Raw genomic sequence first — 24,288 nt, 5'->3', positions numbered from 1 at the left:
GACTGAGAAGGAAACGCAGATTTCTCATGAACTATTACTGGGGTGTCAAACGCATTTCAGTTCAACGGCCCAATTTCACCTTGAATGGTAAAATAGAGCCGTAATAACCTTTAAATTTAAACTTTAAGGTTTTCATTTTGTGAAAATATCGACATTTTCATCATTTATACTCTGCAACACAACAAACAGTTGCTACGGAAAATGTCAACAATCTCAACATAAAGCCAATTTTACTGGAACCTTCTGCTGGTAAATACAATAAAGTGTGAAAAGGAATAAAATAATATGTATAACTGTTGCATTGTGGGTATTTTTACAAACTCACCCTGACAGCGTGGCTTTGAGGCGAATGCTGGTTCCATCATGGCAGCTTCACTGAAATCTCAGCTCAGGTCTCAGTGTTGAGTTGTGTTGCTATTCACAGGAATTAATTTTTTAATATATATATATATATCTTTCAATTAGCTTGGTGGTTTGGTGGGATTGGAGCCTCTTGCAGATGTTTCACACCCCTGAACTTTCAACAGGTTCCACCTTGGGAGCCGTTTTCAAAAAGTTGTGTGTTCCAGTGGCTCCGAATGTCGTCGTTGTGTAACCAGAAACCTAGAACACAACTACAAATGAGTATTTTCACCTGAAATCGTTGTCTAACTTTTCCTCCTCCTTTCCTCCTCCTCCTCCTCCTCCTCCTCCAGGAGAGAAACCTTACCACTGTACCTGGGAAGGCTGCACTTGGCGGTTCGCCCGCTCCGACGAGCTGACTCGGCACTTCCGTAAGCACACAGGAATCAAACCGTTCCGCTGCACCGAGTGCGACCGTTCCTTCTCCCGGTCCGACCACCTGTCGCTGCACCGCCGCCGCCACGTAATGATGTGAACCCTCACCCCCAACACGCAGGACGGCCCCCCCCCCCAACCCCCACGTTGAAAAACTACCATCGACCCCTTTGATTTCCCTCACAGCACATCCTGTACTGGAGACCCCCCCCCCCCCCCCCCTCCCCCCCGCTGGATTTAAGCCACGCCCACAGGTTGGGATGTAAACTTCCTGGTCTTCGAAGTAACAGGACTCTGTTGTTCTGTTGTCACCGTCCACCCCTGAAAAGACTCACGAAATGGAAGAGCGAAGGGTGAAATCCAGCAGTTCATCCATCCACCAAATGCATCCATCTGACGAAGAGGAGGAGGAGGAGGAGGAGGAGGAGGAGGAGGAGCTACCAGGACTAACATTTCAATTTCTACGTAGTATCTCGAACCAGACATCACTTCAGCTGCTCTTTTTGGATAAAACATGAAAGTTGCGTACATATCGGGGGTTCGGATGTTAAAAGAAGAAGGATTTTTTTGGGAAGCAGAGCTGAACTCCAAAGATCCAATCAGGTTATTGGGAAACTTTACCGCAAATCATCGTCGAATTCAGGAGCAATATTATAAAACATCTAATAAATAAGACGATACGAAATCTCAGGTTAGTATTAGAAAAGAGCAACCTTTTACCCCGTACCAGCTCGCCCCAGGTCGCCCGTTCGTGTAGTACCACTTTCCACCAGCAGGCGGTGTCGTGAGTCACAAGGATGAAGAAGCAGTGCTTCCCAACACTTTTAGATCAGCGACTATTAAGGAGAAACAAAGATCGAGCTGTGCTCACCGCCGCCACCCGGAGGACAGACGGTCTTACATAGCGCCGCTTTCAAGGTTATGTTTTCAGTTTGACTTCAAAATCACGTTTTTGTGTGATTCAGAGCAAAGTGGCTCTTCTGTGGCTGGAAATAGTTGCGTGAAATTACGTGGATGTTTGAGTTCCAGGCTCCGAAATTAATAAAACGCACACAAAGTAAAACAGCATTGTCTTCAGAGCAGCTGAGGTGACGTCCACCATGGCCGCCGTCTCCTCCATCACCACCCGCACCTCCTCCCATCATGCCTCGGTACAGGGAGCTACAAGACTGTGAACTTTCTACAGTTTCTTTTTATCGTGTCGATCGCCTCGTTGTGTTTCCTCCCTGCCTCCTGCACACACCTTCCCCGATTCAGTATTTGCTTTTAAACGTGTTGCTGTTTTGTTCAGAATAAGGCCTTTGGTTCATTTATTCCCCTCCCCCGCCTTTTTTTTTTTTTTTTTTGCCAGATTGAGCTCTGAAAACAGAATTACGCCTTGTCAAAAAAAAAAAAAACTACGTCAGATGGTTTAGTTGTTCTCTGAGGCTGTGAAAAAAAGAGAGGAGACACAAATATCCTGAGAGTAAGTGAGACCTCTCGCCCAGGGAGCAGAGGAGTGTGTGTGTGTGTGTGTGTGTGTGTGTGTGTTTGTGTTTGTGTGCGTGAGTGTGTGTGCGTGTGTGTGTGCGTGCGTGCGTGTGTGTGTGCGTGCATGTTTTGAGACAAACACATAATCAGAATTTAAGATTTGTACGAGTGTGTGTTCCGGGCACTTGTCGTTCTTTTACCTCTTGCCCGTTGAGCCTTAATAACTGAAGTCAATCTGTAAGGGCGAAACCAGAACCGCCGAGGAACGACGTCAACGCAAATCCTCCTTCAGACTTCCTTGTTTAATGTCGTTCAGAAAACAATCCACAAAAATCCACATTTGTTTTAACAATAAAATATTGTAATTTATGGGCATAAATATTCAAAATGTTTATTTAAAGCTATCAAAGATGAACTAAAACTCTACTTTTGTTTTATGTACTAACGCACCAGTCCTGGAATGCCTTTAATACCACCTTTCACCACATGGGGGTGCATTAGTCCACCATCCAGTCTGAACTCAGTCTAACAAGTGAAGAAGCAACAACTGCCCTTTCCGACAAAATACACCGTCAGTCCATCAAACTGGACGTTAGCGTGGTTCAGTGTCGCCACCTAACGCACAATATTGGTATTACAACAAATTTGACAAAAGAATCTCATTGTGATTCTCAGTTATGTTCGAGCACATTACCAGGTCAGTAAGATTAACGTCATAATCTGTGGGCGGTCAGGTGTTGTCAGAAATATGTACCAGCCAAACAGCTTTGTAATTCCACTTTGTGCCAGAAGGTGGTGCATCAACTAAACGAGACGTCTCTCTTCAATCTAATAGAAATGACGTGAAACTTTAGACTGTTACTTTAATTAAAAAAAAATCCCATATTTGTAATCTGGGCTGAGATCAGACTGGAAGATGTTGTGACTCAGTGTCGCCACCTAATGCACAAGATTGGCATCGCCTTAAATTTTACGATTTAGACAGAAAATTCAGATTTTTCTTGACTTTTTCTCTGAAATGTGGTCATAATTCTGAGTGACATCAAACCTTACTCGTGAGCATAAATACGATCGAGATTTGTAGATTCGGAGCAGGAAAACAAGCCACTCCGAGTGTCGGTCGTCTGTCGGCGGTTCTGGGAGACACCAGGCACTGTGTCGGGCCGTCAGGGTCCGTTAACGCCTGGGATTCAAACCACGGGGAACTCAAGTGCTCTGCTCACTGGCGTTTCTACTCCCGGGGCGTTCAACTCTTCAACACTCCCGGTCTGGACTCGAAATCGATTATTATGCAAGAAAACGCAGAGAGACGCCGACATGAGCTCGACGGGAGGACGGGCGCGCTCGGCGGATCGAGCTGCAGGGTCACAAAAAAGAAAAGAAAGCAGAAGCGAGTAAGCCAGAGCAAACTGAAGACATCGACTTTTCCCAGTGCGAGGTGGACGTGCAGACCTTTCTGTGAGCGGACTGCATGCCGTGGACGGGGAAGACAGTTGTGTTAGTCTGCAGAACTGCAAAAAAAAAAAAAAAAAAAAGACAAAATCCATGTCAGCAGAATCTGGATTAAAAAACACAACAACGTATTTCTGCGTTAAAATTAACACAATTTCTCATTTTGAAGGATTTTGTCTTTTTTATTATTTTTTTTTGCAGTGCAGATTAATGCAACGTTCCCATTTCTCTTAACATCCCCTCTGCTTCAAGTTAAAACAACAAAAAAAAACAAAAAAGTTACTAAGCACATCTTTCTAGAAGAGTATATGCATTTGATTGCAATTTTTCTTTTTTTTGTAAACTGTTGATAAAGACATTAAGGACAATGACAAATAATTAAAGAGAAATCCATGTACATAACTGTATATAATCAAAAAGTGCAGAGTAAATGTAACGGGTGAATTTCTATTTTTAACACTGACTAGATAATGTGAAAAAAAAAACATCTTTTCTTCTTTCTTTTTTTTTGTTTTTTGCTCTGTTGGTTCGATGAAACGTGTTTTTTCCCCACCCTCTTTTAATCCAATACATTTGTTTTGTAGTTTCTTAAAGGAAAAAAAAAAAAAAAAGGTCCCACTTGTGTTGTGCACACTCGTGTTGCATGGAGAGTATCCTTCTTGTTTCCTGTAGTGACGTTGGTGAGCATGTCGGTGTGTGTGTGAAACAGTGGGAGGAAGAATCACCTTCGAGAGGAAACACTTTTACCGCCGCCGATTTAAAATAGACACGCCAGAACGCGGAGTGTGTGCGAGCGAAGTAGGACACGGCCCACGTCGGCTCAAGCCAAGCCGGTGTTCCGAGAAAGCGTTTCGAAAAGAAGAAGAAAAAACAGAAAATCGTCGATTATCGAAACACGCTCGTGTGTTTTCACCCTTTTTTAATCGTGGATTTCATTTTAGCAGGGAAAAACTAACGTGTCATGAAAAGGTCACACAAGGTTATAGTAACGGACTCAGGTGCTACATTTGATAGAAATCCATGGTGATTAACGTCGATCACGTGTACAGCCGCGGTGATCGGACGCGGCAAAAAAACTAAACAAAGACACAAAGTTTTGGTTGGTAGATTTTAAAGCGAATGTAGACGTTAGCTGTTATCTGGCTTAATGAACAGAGATATCTAAAGATTTAATAAATAAGAACACATGCTAAGACAATTATATTGAAAGACAAAAGCAAAATGACCCTTTAAAGTAGTTATATATATATATATTTATAGTGGTGCGTTTAAGAGCAACTGGGAAAATGGATAAATACATCAGGATGTTGGTAAATTATCTCTTTTATTGTATTAAAAAAAAACAGTTTTTCATGAGGTTACAGCAGTTACGGTGAAATTAGCGCAGCGTCAGTCGCTTCCACCGGCAAATTTTCACTTCTAACTAGGAAATGTTCCCATTTCCCAGCTGCACGAGCTGCACGAGCTGCACCATCTTAGCCACGAGTTCCCCCTCCGGAGCATATGTATATCTATTATATGTGTAATTTGACACCACAGCGTCCTTTTACTTTATAAGCACACCGATGGGATTGGATGACTGGTTGAATTTCACACACACACAAAATTAACCCTTATTTGACGCAAACGTGGACGGAATCTTTCCTCCGACATCCGAGACGCTGCAGGGAGACTCGTGCACGCGTGCGCTGGCTTTTCTCTTTTTTTTCTTCCTTCTTTAGTTCTTTTCGTCGTGGTCCTCAGTGTTCCTCCCGTCTGCGCAGCGTGGCGGGAAGCGGGAACGCTCCCTCTACGCCGACGATGAAACGCTCTACGGGACGAGAGCTCACGACTGTGCACGAGTGCCTCCGCTCACCACCAACCCACCACTTTCACTACTTTCTATTGAATGCAGTAACTTATGGGCCAGTACTATATTTACTCAGTGCAATGCAGTTATCATTATAATACGATTAATAATATTTTGGTTTTTGTTTCTTTTTTGTATTTGTACAGAACAAATGTGTAAAGATCAGTGAGGAAAACGTGAGCTTTTTGATACTGTGACTCATGGTGTTTAAAAGTCAGTTTCTCCCTGTACAGTTGTGATTATTTCCCCCTCCGTTCTTTCTTCTTTTATAGAATAAAAAATGTTTTTGGTGCAGTTTAACGCCTGACGTCTCTGTTGCTTCCTGTGTTCTGCTTCTCAATCGCCAGATCCTCAATTTGAAATGAGAGAAAAATAACCGTAGTTTCTGGAATATGAGTGGCGTCCGACAAGAAATGCATCACGAAAGAAAAAGAAACATGAAACTCATGTTTTTCACCATGTCCAGATTTAATGGAGGGTTTCCTGTGGGAGCTTTCTCTGAACATACAGTGACATCTAGTGGCCACAGAGGGTATAATCTGAATGTCAGTTGAAGTCACATCAGAGTTGGAGGAAGATGTTTAATAATCTGGATGTTAGTGGAGGAAGATGCTCTATAATCTGGATGTTAGAGGAGGAAGATGGACTATAATCTTGATGTTAGTGGAAGAAGATGCTCTATAATCTGGATGTTAGAGGATAAAGTTGCTCTATAATCTTGATGTTAGAGGAGGAAGATGCTTTATAATGCAGATGTAAATAAAGACAAGTTACAGAACCTTCAGTCATTATATCTGTGTGACTGCTTCTATATGCTTCACTCACATATTTGTAAAGACTTATGTGGTTAATAAAGTTTAAATGAACAAAAACTAGTAACCATCTATATACTGTGATATTAAGTATCTCCAGGATTTTAACAACAAGTTCTACAAGAAGAGACAGTCAGTGAACTTCCTGTGAGCGAGCATGAAGACGTCCACGGTGCTGATCCTTCAACTGTGACAGGTTCAGGTTCATGCATCGACCGGAGGAGCCGCTAGAGGGCGGAAGAGTACCGGCCGCAGGGATACAAAGTGGATTTAATCTCCAGATGTTCTGATCTGAACACACACACACACACACACACACACACACACACACACACACACACACACACACACACACACACTGAATGGTGGGGAAACTGTGACCGAAGTAATTCAGACTTCTATGAAATATGAGTGGCTGCCTTTTTTACTTCAAGATACCATAAGATTTTAAAGCAGGATCTGTAACTACCTGAAGTACTCAGTAATCTCAGACCCCATTTGCACTATGGCTCAAGTGAAAACGTAGTTTTCCCTTTTTCATTTTAAGAAACTTTTGCGTTTACACGTCAATGTTTTCACAGCGATGCAGTTTTCATGTTGGACCACGAGTTGGTGATGTTGTTTGTTTTTGTAATGAAACCACACACACACACACACACACACACACACACACACACACACACACACACACACACACACACACACACACACACACACACACACACACACACACACACACACACACACACACACACGCAGCACAGAACAACGGGTTCTAAACACTGACAACAGCAGAACAGGAACATTCTCGTGGACGGGCGACCGAGTTGGATCGTGGTGCTCCGCTCGCTGCTCATTCCAGAGTCGCAGCAGTAAAACTCCTGTTAAAACTTGTCCGACCGACTCGAGCTGCTGTGAGGCGAGAGAGGAGACGCTGAGGGATGAAGGCGACTTGGCAAAGATTCATCCCACTGAAGACACAACTTTCCGAAAACACTCTGACTCTGTGGAGACGGAGGAAAATACACAACTTTTCTGAAGCGCAGCTCCTGTGCATGTCCACCACTGCCATAGTCAGTACCCGCTGAGCAAAAAGCCCAAAACACGTCTTAAAGACCGGACCGCTATAAATCCCGAAGACGTACTCAGAGGGGCCAGAATGAAAGTGTCTTAGACGTTGTCTGGTCGTCTTTTCTAGATGTCATATGAAAATATGTTTCAAAAGGAATGAGGACGGGTCCTCAGTCTTTCACAGGACACACACTCAGCAGCAATTTGGCATTATAAAGTACAATCATGTTCATGTTTCAGGAATGTGGGCGGAAACTCATATGTAAATACCACAAAGATCTGTGGCCGGATTTGAACCCACAGCCTCCTGACTGTGAGGCGAGAGCACTAATCAGTGCACCAATGAGATAATTGACCATGACAATGCTTTCCTCATGTACATAGTTCACAAGATGAAAGGTTATTAAAGTGGTGAGTGTCTCTGTGGAGACCTGAAAGGTTCAATGTCTTGTGACTAAAACAATAAATGGTCATAAGTCAGACATCGTTCATTAAACTTCACATCCTGTCTCCTCCTGCCCGTCATGATCAATGACAAATCAATAATTATACAGGCAGTTGGACTGAACACACAGCTTGTGACCTTTCAACTGATGAAAGTGTCTTAGATGTCCGTCATTTTATTTCTATGTCATTTGTCAACTAGTTCTGGTGTCAAAAAGACGTCCAGATTACGGCCGGGACACACGACGTGTCTTGGACATTGCTTGCTCAGTGGGTAGTTGTTCTGCACATGCTCAGTAGAGACAATCAGAACAGTGTTTCCTCCGTGGTGTCATGACTCCCAGTCCATATTCTCCTGGGACTTGGTAGTTTTATTTTGACAGTCACCATAATAACAATCCAACTTGGTGGTCTGTCCACTAGAATGTCCGTGTTCTTCCATTGTTGATGTTTAGAGCCCGTTACATTCTGCTGCATGTGTGTGGATTCATTGCAAAAGCAACCAACAGCACCCACTAGTGGCCCAACATGCTCACTACATTGTTTTCAGTGGGGTTTTTTTATCTATTAATTTTTTGCGGGAATGTTTTCAAAATGTTGCAGTGGAAATGCAAAAGTTTCCTGAAACAACAACGCATAAATGCCGTATTTTCACTTCAAATGTGTAAACGTGAAACGTTTGTGAAACAATACTCAAACGATGCATTTTTTATTTGAAACGTTGTCGTGGAAATGACCAACTTTTCTGAAACGATGCAAACCCATTGTCTAAATGCAAAACTTTTCTGAAGCGACAATGAATAAACATGGTGTTTTTACCTGAAACGTTGTCGTGTAAACAACAAACTTTTCTGAAACGACGCGTTCTTACTTGAAATGTGGCCCAAATGTCACAATTGCACGAATGAAAGCACTCGTGAAATAAAACGCCTCAGATTAAATCGTAAGATAAAACATTAAAAAAGAAAGAAGTACAAACTCAATACATCCCTTCGCATCAGTCATCGAGGGATACTGACTTTGACCACCTTTTTTAAATAAAATAAAATAACTATACAAACCATCGATGAGAGAATTTTTGACATTAGTCGAAGAGGATCTATTGGACTGACGGGTTAAATAGCACGAATAGAACTATGTATTATAGAATCCTTCTCTGCAGAAGTTCAGGGCGTTGCCGTTGGCGACGAGGCCGATCTCTGCGGCTCGGCGCTGAAAGCATCTTGGCACAAACATAATAATTACTTTCCCTGCCAGCTGAGCGCTCCGTCGAGACTCCGCCCTCAGCCTCCGCCCTCGGCCTCCATACCTTCATGCTCCCTCTCATTCTTCTTGCTTAATCGTTGACTTTTTCATTCTCCGTTCAAAGCAGCCGCTGCTTTTGTGTCGTTGGCAGTTCCGTCGTCTTTTCACCGGCAGCATCACACGAGGAAGAGCAGGAATCACCAACTCCCGGGGAGCGACGGAACCCAAGCAGAGAAGTTATTCTCTGGGTTTCTCACCGTTCTTACATTCTTTATCTCTCAGACAGGATGGGACTGACGCTGAGCAAAAGACTAAACAAAACCGTCACTAACGACAATAAAGTGTTTAAAGTTTTTACTTCCTAAAGGTTCAGGTTTGGTTTTGCTGAAGCACATGAAGGTTTTCAAGTGAAAACAGAAAACCTTGGCTGCGTTTCGGACGTTCGTTAACGCAACAACGGTGCTCGGAGCCTCAGTTCTGAAAAGTCTGTCTCCATGGAAACGAAAGGAAAACATAGCTCAGATTAAATCTGTGTAGAATCTTCTTTCCCTTTGTCTTGTTCTTTTTCTTCACCTTGTTTTTTTTCCATTTTCTTTTTCCCTTTTTTCTTTTCCTGAAAAAAGAAAAAATCACTTTAGTTTAACGATTTTCAATGTTCTTTTAAGTAATATTGAGTATTTTCTTTAGACATTTTATCAATCATAAAAAATGCCTATTTCTGCCAATTCAAGCAGTTTTAGTTATTTTACTTTATTTTTGAAAATCAGCGTGGTGTGCGGATAAATGAACTAGAGCTACACTCGGTAGAGCGCTGAACCTTCAACAATGACACATTTGTTTGCAGAACAGAGTTAGCATCGCTAGCATGATAGCCATTAGCTCATATCAATGCTAACTAGCTAGGTCAGGTAGCAACATCACTGTGAAACACTGAGCAGGGACCGTCTCCACGGCAACAGGCGCTGATCTCCTTTGACCTCCTCCATGCGGTACCTCTCCCATCCGCTTTCTATGGGACATTTTTTTGCACTTTTTTGGGGATTTATTTGGAAACAGTTTGATTTTAACGTCCCAAAATCTAATGGATTGGTCCTTGGATGATGAGAATTCATCCCTGAAAATATTTGTGGAAGGTTGGTAAAATATACACATACGTACAAAGCGTTGGTGGAGGTACAAATGTATGCAAAATGAAAGACCGCTGGACGATCTGCTTGTGGAACGACTTTAGAACAGCGGCTTTAACTTGAGCTTAATGACTGAGCCCACTTCTCGCTGAATTCAGTAAAGGTTTCTCCATGTGACTGAAGCATCTTAGCTCCTCTTCCTTAATAATGCGTCGTCATTTAATTATCTCTTTAGCTTCGGCTCAAGTAAATTTCCATCACTGCTTCGTGAGTCAGCGCCTGTTCTGCTGGTTTATCCACCGTGTCTTTCCCTCTCACCCTCTAAAACTGGATCAATCTGTTCTTGTTCCGAAATCCAAACAAAGTTTCACACCTTTCATTAACTCTATCCTGCCTGACATGAGATGTAACTGACTTGAAGCGCTGCAAAGCAGGAACCTTCTGCTCTTGAGTCTTCGGTTCCATCGCCGCGCTGCGTGAACCGCCAACAACTCAACTGTGGACAAACACGGCTTCTTCCATTCATGAAGTTTTTAAAGGCTCCAGGGAGGTGAAGTCGATCCTGGGAGGGGGAAGGGCAACCAGAGGGAAACACACTGGCCCTCACTGTTTATACTATTAAAGTTTAAGTACTGTCAGAAGTATATATAGCTATAATAGTGTAAAGTTCTTTTACGATTGAAGTTGGTTAAAACTGTCGATTAATTGTCAGAGTTCTTATGAACTTCTCTCCATGCGAGGGAGTTTTTCCTGGTTTCCACTGTTGCTTGTTACATCTGCTTGCTTTGGAAAGGTTTAGTTGGGTTCTGTTGTACTCTATCATTGTAAGAGCGCTTTGAGATGTTTGTTGATGCGATTTAGCGCTTTACAAATAAAATTGAATTGAATCCCACTTCTTTCATTTATTAAAAAAAAAAGAAAAGAAAAACATAAAAAAAATGTGAAAGTAGTTGTCAAATTGGAAAAAAAGATACTGAAGAAAAAAGGGAAAAAAAGAAAGTTTATAAAAAAGAAAAAAACATAAAAAGGAAAATAGAAAAAAGTAAAAAAGAGGAAACAAGAAAAAACATTGAAGAACCCCCCCCCCCTCCGAAAAGGCGGGAAAAGAACTTCTATTAGGTGATTATAAAATAAAACAATCAAAGCTGAGCTTAAACTTTTGTCTTAACCAAAACCAAACAAGCCATTTTCCTGATTTATGAATCTTTTTTATTCTTTTCATTATTGTCATTTCTGCACAAAACAAACCAACCAAACACACACAAAAAACAACATTCTTCTCATTAACGTTTACATAAACAATCTGACATTTCTCTCGCACACATGAAGTATCAAAAAAAAATAAAAATTAAACAAACTCAGTTACAACCGATCTAAAATCCCCTTAGTTAAAAAAAAAAAAGAAGAAAAAAAAAATCATATTACAACAGAGAATAAAACAAATATTTACAAAGTCTTGTGGTGAAGCTCCAGGTATGTACAGCGGGAGGTCGCAGAGAGACGGAGAACTGGTTTCCTCGGGACACAAACTGAACAAAAACAGACTCAATCAGGGTTGAAATACGAGGATTCACACACACACACACACACACACACACACACACACACACACACACACACACACACACACACACACACACACACACACACACACACACACACACACACACACACACACACACACACACACACACACACACACACACACACACACACACACACACACACACACACACACACACACACACACACACACACACACACACACACACTGCATGGAGACGGTCGATCAAGACTCCTTAACTTCCACAAGGGATCAGGTTCAAGTCTGCAGTTTGAAAAGAGTCAAAGCAGCCAAAGGGCCGAGACTTCTTGGCTTCAAAAGTATTAAAAAAAACAAAAACATTTCTACATGTCTCAGTGAGAAAATAAAACATGATTCTCATTTGTGTTTATTAAAAATGAAGAGAAATGTGTTCACAACAGATGGTTTGAGTTTTTAATGGTTAAAAGTCGGTAAATTTATCCAAAACTTCATATTCAGGCGCTGGGAATGGTTTTAATTTTCTTACAATGCACTAAAGATTGGCTTTAAATGACATTTCGTTGTAATCTTTAGCTGCAGATGTCAAAACCTGAGCATCAACAAGAGTTAGAGCTTCATCGAGGAACAACTGGAAGTAAACGTTTGACATTTTTGGTGTTTTTTAAACATTAAAATTCCTACTTCGCATAAGACTCAGCTGTAATGTGGGTCACTTGCCTATGATATGTGTAGCTATTGTCTCACAAAAATAATCTGTAATAAAAGTATGATTTTTAGCTGTAATGCAGTTTACAGTTAAAATAATTAATCTCTAAAAGAGTGACTTTAGGTAAGGTTTAGCTGTTTGCGGGTCAAATTCATTTAGAAAAATCTTTAAAAATTGGAATTTTAAAAGTTGCAGCTTTGCACGAACGTTCCCTGCATGTATCACAAGTCGTGTGTTAACAATAGCTATTTAATCAGTTTTTAACAATAATGCTCATAATCTAAAACGTGCTGCTTTCTTTTCCTTTACAATATATATTTTCTTTACATATAGCAGCTATTCCTTTATTAAAACCAAATGTAAGAGTCAAATTTTGCTGCAATGTGCATCGTCTGTGAGCCGTTTCTTACTTTATTTACTTTCAGGTTAAGAGACCTGCGTGAAAGCTGCAGTTTCCATCTTTTCCTGTAGGTGGAGGAACCGGTTCAGCAATAAAAACTCAACTGCTCTTTCTGGAGAAGCAGGAGGGTAAACAAAACCTGGGAAAAATCCTGCTTCGTAAGTTTAATCTGGAATGAGATGCAACTTTACTCTTCTACATTTCTTTTAATTCTCTTTATGAAATAAACAAGTCGAAACAAGTCCATCGTTCAGTGAGGAGAATGAACTTTGTTCTACATAATGGCTCTGCGAGGCCTGTTGCACACAGATCCTGCTCAAAAATGCAGTTTTTAAGAGGATTGAACAAGTTGAAGAAAGTGTGTGAAGCCAATAAAAACCACAGGTTGTGGAAGGAGCTCGGTCGCCATGGAAACGGGTGCATGACACCAACACAAACATTGGCACATGGCTGCGCTGGCGGAGCTGGACAGGTATTACCTGTGCTGGAACAGGCAGAACGAGGCCGTGCTTAACTTTTCCATGACAGTGTTTGTCTGATTGTGTCAGTTGATCGTCAGTATGCTTCTTCTTCTTTTTCTTTTTTTTTTCTTTTTAAAGCGTTCAGAGCCTCGGAGGAAGTTTCAATGTGGAATATTAAACATTCAAAAGAACGACGGGAAGAAAAAAAAAAGAAAAAGTCAAGTATAAATTTCAATACATTCGTTGTACTTGCATAAACACGCACATACGTACAGATATATACAGTATTTACAGGGCAGGCGGGGTGTGGGGGGGGTCCACGGCCCTTTGACAGTTCATACCTTAAAAAAAACAAAGCTGGCAGGAAATCTTAAAAAAGTGGAAGAAAGTAGTGTGTGTGTGTGTGTGTGTGTGTGTGTGTGTGTGTGTGTGTGTGTGTGTGTGTGTGTGTGTGTTTGAGCAAACAGCCGCCGACAGGAGACGTGAGCAGTGAATAGAGCGTTATGAGGAGGATGTGAAGTTTTGGAGTCTCGGGTCAATAAACAGGACGATCCTGTGACGTTCATTTAATAACATATAAAGATCTTTTGCTGTCTTTGTTTCTCTGGATGAAAACCGCCAGCGCACAGGAATGATTTTGTGTTTGTAGCTCGAGGTGTACCGTATTTTCTGGACTATAAGTCCAACTTTGTTTTAGTTGTTTGTCTGGCCATACCATGTGGAACCACTAGGAGTCCCTGTGTGACAACAGAAGGACGTTACAGGACCGCAGAAGGCAAACAAGGAACAAGCTGACGGGAGGTTGTGGGAGCTGCTGGACCGGGAATATCGTCTGTCGGACTTGTATTCCAGGAGATACGGTACCCTTGCCTCGGCCCGGTGCCGGCTCGTGGAGCGGGGTCCGGAGGAGGTCGGGTCGGGTCCACCGGCTCCTCTACTGGCGTGTGTGTGCGTGTCAGTTCTGGTGACGCTTCATGTGCAGGGCCAGGTGGTCGGAGCGGGAGAAGCAGCGGCTGCAGGCCACGCACTTGAAGGGTTTGGCGCCGGTGTGTTTCCGGTAGTGTCGGGTCAGCTCGTCCGATCGGGCGAAGCGCCAGTCGCAGTTCTCCCATGTGCAGCGGTACGGCTTCTCTCCTGAAACACAGAACCGGAGGACGGACACGTCAGTCATGCTACTTTACACTCGACAGTACGTGGTTCCCAAGAAACACAGAACGTGAGAACAGGAAGGAGGAAACTTGGACCTGAAGCTGCTGCGAGTCGATCCTGAGTTCATTCCTTCACTGACCTCTGTGGTGTTTACATGTAGACACACCTTCATTTCTAGTGACATTAATCACCAGCAGGTGAAGAGTGTGTGTGTGTGTGTGTGTGTGTGTGTGTGTGTGTGTGTGTGTGTGTGTGTGTGTGTGTGTGTGTGTGTGTGTGTGTGTGTGTGTGTGTCATTAAGGCCCCATTTACACGACATTTCCAAGTGAAAACGCAAAACTGTTGTTGTGTTTTGGACGTCCGTTTACACGACGACGGTAGTCCGAGTCACGGGAAAACGTCACTTTTTGAAAATGTTCCCACTCCGTCTCCCTCGGAAACGCAACTTTGTGAAAAAAGCTCAGACTCTGTCGCCATGGAGATGCTGAAAACGCTGCCGCGCACCACATTCCGTACAAACGTTGCCACTCCGTGGAAACGGGGGATATTTTGAAAACGGGTAAAACACTAGTAACCGACATGCATCATCAGGAGATGACCACAGCTCCCTCTAGTGGCCCAGCATGCTTACTACGTCGTTCTCAGTGTTTCTGTCGCCTGTGTAAAGAGCCATTGGTTTCAAAAAGTTGCAGTGAAAACGCAAAAACTTTTCTGAAATGAAAAACGCTTTTTTTTTTTTACTTGAAATGTTGTGTAAACGTGTTCTAAAGTAAAAACTTCATGCTGTGATTTTCACTCTTTCACTCCGAGGACAGCCGTCTGCTGAACCGGGAAAACAGACCCAACAATTTGCCTTGTATATATTGTGTACTTACACTGTTGACACTGGTCCAGCTTTATTCATCTATACATCTTTTGTCTTTCCTGGGCCTTCATTTACTTCATTATTATTAATATTGGAATATAGTGTACTATTTTCCTTATCCGTGTTCTAAATTTAAATTATTATTATTTTTTTATTCCACTATCCTATAAAAACTGCTGTTTCGGTACAAAACATGGACTCACAGAATTTTACTGCATATTATACTATGCATAATTGTGAGTGTGATAATTTAATGACTTGAATTTTACTATATAAGCATTAATATGAAGACACCAGCTCTCAATGAACAAACCTACGACCGTCTGGACAGTAAAGTAAACGTGTAGTAAAGTAAAAAGGAAATGAGTTTTTCTTATGACAGTTTCAGGAGGACTGGATTAGAGTTTTGTGAACAAATGAAAGTTATTTATTTTAAATTGACACAGAACACAGCGTTTCCAGTTGTTTCTGGAGGTGGACTGTGTCCAGAGGAAACTTTGTAAAATCAGGATGAAAAACGGTTAAATGAGCCCGTCTGATGATTCCTGCCGCTCCCCCGGCGCTTCTCCTGTTTCAGGGCTTCTCTCGTGTTATTCTCTGGATTTGTTTCTGTCACATGCCGCGATTTGAAATATTCAAAAAGATTCAAACATGCAAATATGTTTTTGCTGCTTTGCAGTTCTGAAAAGGAGGGAAATGGATCCGCTTCATTAGTGGGAAACAACACGGCTGATTTGGTTAGAATCACTCACGGTGGAACGTGCTGCTTTTTCATTTAAAAAACAAAAGAAAAAAAAGAAGAAGAAGAATGGATGAAGGGGTGAATATTAACTTCTCCCAGGGTGCTTTGCGGTCTCGCACACAGAGCTCGGAGAGAAAGCACGATGACAGTCGGTGCCACGCTCGTCTCACCGCACCCAAACGCTGACATTTCCGCCCGACATGACGTTACAGTCGGAGCAGGTCTGCACACAACGAGCAGAGAAATGTCCTCCTTCCAGAGCCGAGGAGGAAACTACTGCGCGGGAATCAATGAGGGACAAAAGAATCTGGAAATCTTCAGAGAGAACTATGTGCAGTTCCTAATTTGTCCAGTAGGTGGCAGTGAGACTCGAGGCCGCGAAGTAACGCTGAGAACAGTAAAGTGATCGGAAAAGAAACTTTTCCTGAGGAGAAAACACATTTTCTATTATTTCTTAACAATATTTCAGCACGTTTGCAAAAGATTTAGTAATTTTTTAAATGTTTTTTAATCCTTTTCTTTAAATCCTGGTCCGACTCTATTAAGGTCAACAGTTCATGATGCCTTTTTCAAGTGAAAACTGAACATTTCCGTCATTTTTGGGTTTTCTGTTTATGTGACGATGGTGCTGGGAGACACTGAAATCTTTTTTTTTAAATGACAACCCGTGGAAACGAGAGAGAACGTAACTTTTCTGAAACGCTGATACTGCACATGAGCACCACGGCAGTTGTTCTGCACCACATTTAGAAAATACTTAGTCTCAGTAGAAGCGGGGGCGTGGGGGGGGGGGGGGGGGGGGGCTGGTTTTCTCTGGTTAAAGGGAAAATGCAACTTTTCTGAAACGTTGCCACCGCTCATGTTCACCACAGGTCGTAGTAACTAGTTGTTGTGCTCAGTAGCTGGATAATCATGACCATACGTATGTTGGGTTCTTCTTTTCAGGCAAGTCGGTTCTTACAAGGTACCTTCGACAAGTTTCGATGTCAAAACATGACAAAGATGCATTTTAAAAATAAAAGTCAAATTTCAAGCATGAAATTCCTGTAAAACACGACTGCGTACTATTTATTTAGCAAAAGTATGAGTTCCCTCAAATTACTGAGAGTTTCTACATGAGGTGGGAAAGAAAGAAAGAAAATGTAAGAAAAAAAGAGGAACATGTCATCGTCTGATATTTCTTCTTCATCCAAAACTCAGACAAACAAAAGAAGCCGATTCTGAGGGTCTCCTGGGGTTTCATGAAGGGAGCGTGACTCTCTTTACCCATGAGGGTCATCAAGGGCTCATTACCAGCTTGGGCCCCGTTAGTGCCGATTAGATAACTTCTGCTATTGACCGTCGATCTCGGAGTGACGGCCATGAGCACCACGCAGCAGTCCAAAGAGCAACAAGGGCAGGTTTCAGGTTTTTCCAAAGCTTTTTGATTGGCTGAGTGGAGTTTTCCTCTTAGAAAAAGACATATCTTGTAACGACATGCTTCTAAAATATCACATTCTCTTCAGTCTAATAGGAACTGAGGGTAAAAGGTCTTTTTTAATGGAGTGTATACACAACAAACAATCCAACGTCGCAGCTTCTAAAGGCTCTAGAAGAGCGTGCAGCAGGTTCGGATCCACAGGTGTGTTTGGTTTCTGCTCTTTGGCGGCGCTGCCGAGGTCAAAAGCGCAGCGGCCTCGCTCGTCATTGTCCCTGAAGGCGGCAAACAGGCCGGTGAAATACGACACAGGCACACAGAGCAAACACACTTGACTGGTGTATATACTCGGTAACAAGCTGGCAGGCGGTCGGGTGAAAAGCTCGACTCCATCCATCCGTCCCGAGCTTCCAGTTCGCCGCGGTACAAAGGTCGGCGCTCAGTTACCGGAGACATTCGTCAGGTTTTTACCAATAAAACCATCAAAAACGCTGATGGAGGTTCAAGATCTGAAGAAAAAGGTTTCAGGCCAAATGAGGTGTTCAGAGACACTGAATATAAAAAGTATTTACTCCTTTGCTGATGTTGCATTCATATATTTAGATATATTTTATTAAAGTTCTACTTTTTGTGGCCATTTTTATGTTTTTCCATGGATTTTAACCATTCGATGCACCGTGGTTCTTCTAGCTGCTTTAGCTATTTGGCTGTTTCCAGCAGGTTGAGCTATTTTACAACGTTTTTTTACCTTCTGATTTATTTATTTTTTACCTTTTTTATTTTATAGGGGAAAATGTTCCTCCTGAATTGATCCATTGGCAGCAGCCACACAGAGCAGCGCTCGGGCGGAGCCGGAGGGGGCCCAGGGACCCTCGGTACATGTTTGTTGGACTCGCATATTCTCACTGTGAGGCGAGAGGACAAACCACTGCACCACCGCGCCACTTCTTTTTCCCTATTCTTTACCCCCCATTTCCTTTTTATTTCTTAATTTTCCCTGTGTCTTTATTCTTCTTCTTATTTTCTCTTTTCCTGAAGAAAAAAAAAAAAGCTATAATTTTGGTCAGGTCTTTTATTTTGAAAGAACCTAAAGTCTGAATGCTGTTGAATGCAAAGCTGTTTGATCAGGTGGAAAACTCTGAAGTATTATCTCCCTCCGGCTCAAACACACACACATCCATTAATGTGCGCTCGCACTATGAACCACAATGGAGCCGTACACAATCACAACAAAACACACAGAGGAAAGCATTCAGCTACAGTGCATCAATCACTGGAAACAAAGAGGCTTTTGTAACAGGCTGCTGTGTACTTTATACAGGAAAACTTCACTCACAGGGAACGTTTCATTTTACAGCTAGTTTTTGTACAAAATGTGACATCTAATCCCTCCCAGCAAGACAAGTTCCTTCATTTCTCTAGTTTTTATTTTATTTATTGAGTGTAACACCATGCCCGTCACACACAGGGATCCAGTGTGTTACCATCAAGAGTGTAAGAGCAGTTTTATAATCATCTGAGTCAAAGAACAAACACTTGGAGGCTCATAAACGTCTCAGAGAACCTCAACACTTTATTTAACTTTATCAGCTCTGTGAGTGTTTGTGAAGAGGGCTGGAGGAGTGCCACACACACACACACTCACACACACACACACCGACATAGGGGTAGATTATCCTGATCGAGGGGCAGATTATCCTGATCGAGGGGCAGAGAGCGAGGCTCTTTATCAACATGCACATCAACAGCTCCCATTCCTGGAAACTTCTCATATTTACATGTTTTTAAGCTTGAATTGGTTGGAACGTCACAGTGAAGACAAACACTCATCTGCTCCACAACCCACAGATCTTTGACACTTGCCCTCGGAACCCTTCGTGATCTCCGGGGCCCGACCAACGGGTCCCAGACCTGAGATTGTGAAACACTGTGATCTCCTGAAGTCTCACACGTTTTTTACAGAATCGGAGAATGTTTGTGACAAATCTTTTAAAGGGGTCATATTATCCAGCTTTTGAAGACATTCTCAAGGTCTCGTTGGTCCAAAAACGTTATATTCAAAGTTTATTACCCTAAATCCAGCTTTTCCTTGATGTTCCTCCATTTAAATATTGGATCGTAGGAGCTGCATTCAGAATCTGCTGTGTCTGTGTGAGCTGGACTGGCTCCGCCCACACATGCCCATCTTGGGAAGAGAAGGACGTACTTCCTCTCGTGGTGCCATGTGCCAGAGCAGAGCTGCTTGATTGTGGGAGGAGTCAAAGGGAGGGCCTACCTTGATTGGGATTGGCTGAACCCTGATGACACTATATAGGGTTTGATTTCTGGTTGGCTGGTTGGAGCAACACACTTTTTAAAACCTGAAACAAGCCAGGGACAGAGAGGACAGACTTGCATAATATGACTCCTTTAATATTTGCTCAATATCTTTTATAAGCTGAATTATAGTTATTGGACTGACTTAAGCTTTTCCATTTTTCTTGTTTTTTTAATTATTTAATCATCATTTTCCATTTTAAATGTGAAGCACTTGTTTAAAAACAAGAGTTTTATGACATTGACTTGAAGGGATTCACACATTTGAATTAAAGAACTGTGGTAACAATAATCTAAAAGATTAAAAAAAACATCTAAAGATATTCAAAGAATTTCTTTAATTTGTCAAAATTGACAAATTATTTCAAACATAGTGGCGTCACTGTGGCGTAGTGGGAAATAGTCTCGTCTCACAACGTTACAGACTCTGGTTTGAGTCTGTCTTGGATTTTGCACATTCTCCCTGTGCATGCATGGGTTCACTGCCCGTAAACCTAAATGTGTGAGTGATATTCATGCTCTGCAAATTCAAAATGACTAAATGTTCAATATGAGTGAGAAAAGAAATTAATCCAGATTATTTCACAGAAACTGTGTAGTTATCGTATTGAACATGAATTAATTGTTGCACTTCTGAAACTCGACACTGATTGATTCAAGCCTGCAAAGAAAGCCTCAATCTGAAAGTTAATTATTATGTGTTGAGTCGAAGCCAGCTTTGAAAATGATGTTAAATGATTCAGTAACAGGATTTCGATCTTTACTGCTAGGTGAATAACAGAAACAAAGTCTTATCATATCGTATAAACACAACCACACATAAAATCTGAGGTGAACTAGAATAAACTTCCTAATCCAGCAGTTTAATCCTGAAAACAGGGATTGTGGGTGGAGGGCTCTCAATCTGTATTTTGTTCTAAATGAGTCCAAAGACTGAAGCAGACCTTATCAGCGAGTCCTTCAGTGTTCAGGTTGGTAATGATTAGACTATTAATAAAATAATCATGGCGTCTGGAGCGAGGTGGTAAATAAAATCGAAGGTAAAGTGGCTATAATGTGGGTCAGGTTATCGTATTGTGTTTGTTCTGGATAAGAAACCAACTGCAGCGTCCTGTTGGGTTTGAAGGTGTGAGCAGAGTTTAAGACTAAAGCAAACCAACGCAGGTTTGCATTCATCACAGAGGAGAAGATAAAGATTGAGAAACATTCAGAAAGTAATCCTGGGGGCAAACACCAGCTGGGGACTGAGGGCAGTGGTGTCGAGTTTTGGACTAAATCTGCAGAAAGTGTGTGCTGTGGATGTAAGTATATCCCGTTGTGGTCAATGTGTCGTACTCCTTTTGATGATCTATTCTCTCTGTATGGTGATTAAATCTCCCGCAGAGCACAGAAAATAAATGTGTGGGGAGTTTAATCATAACATGACATAACTACATGTGGAGAAACCGAATTAGCTCTAAACCAACGTCACGTTTACGCAACGTTTACAGTGAAAACGCGTCGTTTTGGGTTTTGGTTTCAGAAAAGGTCAGACGGCAACGTTTGGAAACAATGTAGTTAGCATGCCGGGCCACTAGTGGGTGCTGTTGGTTGTTTTTGTAATGACACCACACACACAGCGGTGAACAACACGCTATAAACATAGCGTAGCATAATGGGAGTACACAGCCATTCGTTTCAGAGAAGGTGTGTTTCGCCTGTGTTCATGGAGGGGAAGCATTTCCAATAAGTTGAGTTTCCCCCATCTCTACAGAAACACATTTGGAGTTTTCAAAAAGTTGAGTTTCCACCGTTTCCAGGGTGATGGAGTCAAGAGTGTTTTAAAAAAGTTGTGTTTTTAGTGTATCAGTAAACGAACCCCCAAAACACTACAGAACTTTTTGTAAAGTTGTGTAAGTGCACAAAAAAACAATAAAAATAGAAAATTCCCTCTTGTTCTGTCACGTGTCTGGTTGTTACTCTGTTTTGACCGACTGATGCTTTGAGTTCATATATGACATTCACGAACTATGGAATCTTTTATTTAGTGTGTATTTTATGTGTGCGTGTCAAAAAGTGGAAACTTCAGGGATCATGGCATGGATAGATTTTTAAAAAAAAAAAAAAAGCTTCTACATTCAGTTTAATTTGATGTGTAACAGCATATTTTTACATGATTAGTGGATTATTTTATGTCTGTGGCAATTGGGAGTTCCACATTTCTAAAAGAGAAAAATAATTTCATAAAGCCTGTAATCGTCACAGTTTCAGACGTGACGCCTTTTACAAACAACAGTTAAAAAAATAGGGGGCCCACAACAGAACCCAGAGGTACTCCACTCAAAAGGACTGTGAACACATTGTCACTTTTCATGGCGTGTATTGAAGATGTATTCCATGCAAACATTATGTTTTATGGCAGAAAATACTTGTGTCAATACACGTCAGCCTGTGGGAGGGACTCTGGTAATCCGGTCTTGATCTGCCTTTGACATTTCTTGCAGTTCAGTGAAATGTTTCCAAACGGGATCATGTCGTGAGTCATTTCTAACCGAACGCTGAGCAAGACGAGACAGGCCCGGTGCGACCGGACTGAGAGGATCTGACGGGAGGAGAGACGGCGGCGTGCAGACCACAGTCGTTCAGCCACCACCGTCAGAGTAAAAATAAAACCCACAGAAACCGAAAAGCATGTAATCTAGCTGGCTCACCCAGCTAATGAAGTAGAACTTTGTTGGGCAAATGACCAACGCTCATCATAGGTTGACCGACACAGCGAGAAATATCTCCCATTTAAACACAATGTTATGCTATAAATCAAAAAATGTGTTAAATTTAGGCCAGTGGTTTTAATCTTCCAACAGAATGTAGGATGGCTAAATGGCACATTGTGATGTAAATTAGGTATTTATGTCACTTTACAAGGTGTAGAGTAGAAGTTGACCCTTAAAATGCTCTTACAATAGTATTTCAGTGAGTGTTCAGGTACTGGTACAGGTAATGAAATATTAAGTCTGGCCTCACCATGAGGTGGCCTCACTTCTGCCACCTCATGGCTGAAGGTAACGGTACTTAAATTTTATGTACTGCACCTTTAAACATCAAAAATCCAACAAACACAAAAACTAAACATCTCGTGCGGGGATATGACCTCACTGCTTCTTTCAACTGGAGCAAAACTTTTTAAAACTCATTCAAAACTGATTCTTACAAAAATCTTGAACTCTCTACAAACTACTTTCTTTTCATCATTTATAAAAAATATAATATGCATGATTTTATCTAAAGATATTCAATATTCTGGAGTTTTGAAATAATAATCATCAATCTTAAGAATGTCTACGCATCTACAGCGATTTCTACTGATGGTAAAAGCTAGCGGTGTGTTGTCGTACCATTTTGAACCACAAGATGGTGTAGTGAGTCGCATGAAAGAGAGCTTGTAAATTAAAAAACAAAACCTGAAGTTCTCAGGAGCTACGAGCTTGCAACCAACGTAGGAAACTTTCAGATTGACTCAGTACTGCCACCCCATGCTCCAATGTGGTATTACTCAAATTTTCTATAGTGCAGTTTTAAATTCCTAATGAGAAGTTTTGAGCCGGAAAGTTACTGCAGATTGAATTATTCAGTCTCCTACACTGTTTTTTGTACATACAGTTTTCATTGACTGTATTTTTGTGACACTTCTCCACTTTCGATCATCGTGTTCACTATTCTCACCGCATACTTTAGGGTCTGTTTGTCTTCTGCTGCAACAACCCAACTTCCCCACAGTGATCCATAAACCTTTATCTTATCTCATTTATGAGCCCAGACACAGATCTATCCCTATTTGCTCGTGGATTCACGTGTTCGTTCCTTTTAACGCTGGACAAGCTCTGTAGCTTTTATATATATATATATATATATATATATATATATATGTAAATCTCCAAAATCGAGGTCCGAGGCTGTCGGGACTCCGCTGGTTTCATCTTGCAGGAGGGAAACACATCGAAACCAGCGTCTCTCCCCGCTCAGAAACCCTCCTCCTTCATCCTCCAGGAGGAACTAAAAAGCAGGAGTAACTGGTTTGGCCTCGGTTTAACAGTGTGTCTTTCCTCTTTTCTTCGTCTATTCTCCTCCCTCCCTCCTTTGTCCTCTCTCTCTCTCTCTCTCTCTCTCCCTCTCTGAGGACAGGTACGAGCACGCAGAAATGCAGCAGACGACAAAAAACAAAAACTATGAATCGGACAAAAGTCACTGCTGTTTTTTCATTGTGCTTTTCTTGGTCTGTATTATTGTTAGTGGGTGTAGCGAAACTGGTGAAGGGAGAAAGTATGTGTAAATAAATGAGCTTAAAACAACTGCATTATAAAGGCTGTTTGCAGGTTTAAATCCCGATAATCAAAACAATTTTGGACAGAAAGACAGGAGGCGTGAGCAAAGCTGGTCATGGTCTGGGAAAAAAAGTGAAA

The 24,288-nt window shown here is 41.8% G+C and overlaps 2 protein-coding genes across 2 annotated transcripts in view; one reads left to right on the top strand and one right to left on the bottom strand.

Moving 5' to 3' along the window:
• klf8 (Kruppel like factor 8) overlaps window positions 1-3,789 on the top strand; it is a 71,096-nt gene extending 67,307 nt beyond the window's left edge. Inside the window, exon 7 of the mRNA XM_080484105.1 lies at window positions 696-3,789. Coding sequence (XP_080340231.1) covers window positions 696-877 — 182 coding nt within the window. The 3' untranslated portion in view covers window positions 878-3,789. The remainder of the gene's footprint in view (window positions 1-695) is intronic.
• Window positions 3,790-12,232: 8,443 nt separating this feature from the next.
• klf5l (Kruppel like factor 5 like) overlaps window positions 12,233-24,288 on the bottom strand; it is a 29,760-nt gene continuing 17,704 nt past the window's right edge. The window contains exon 4 of the mRNA XM_080483521.1: window positions 12,233-14,494. Within this exon, the coding sequence (XP_080339647.1) occupies window positions 14,316-14,494 (179 nt within the window). The 3' untranslated portion in view covers window positions 12,233-14,315. The remainder of the gene's footprint in view (window positions 14,495-24,288) is intronic.

Source organism: Lipophrys pholis (assembly GCF_963383615.2).
Source record: "Lipophrys pholis genome assembly, chromosome: 16".
Lineage (NCBI taxonomy): Eukaryota > Metazoa > Chordata > Actinopteri > Blenniiformes > Blenniidae > Lipophrys > Lipophrys pholis.
The sequence above is the reverse complement of the archived record's forward strand: the minus strand, read 5'-3'. Positions and strand labels throughout refer to the sequence as shown.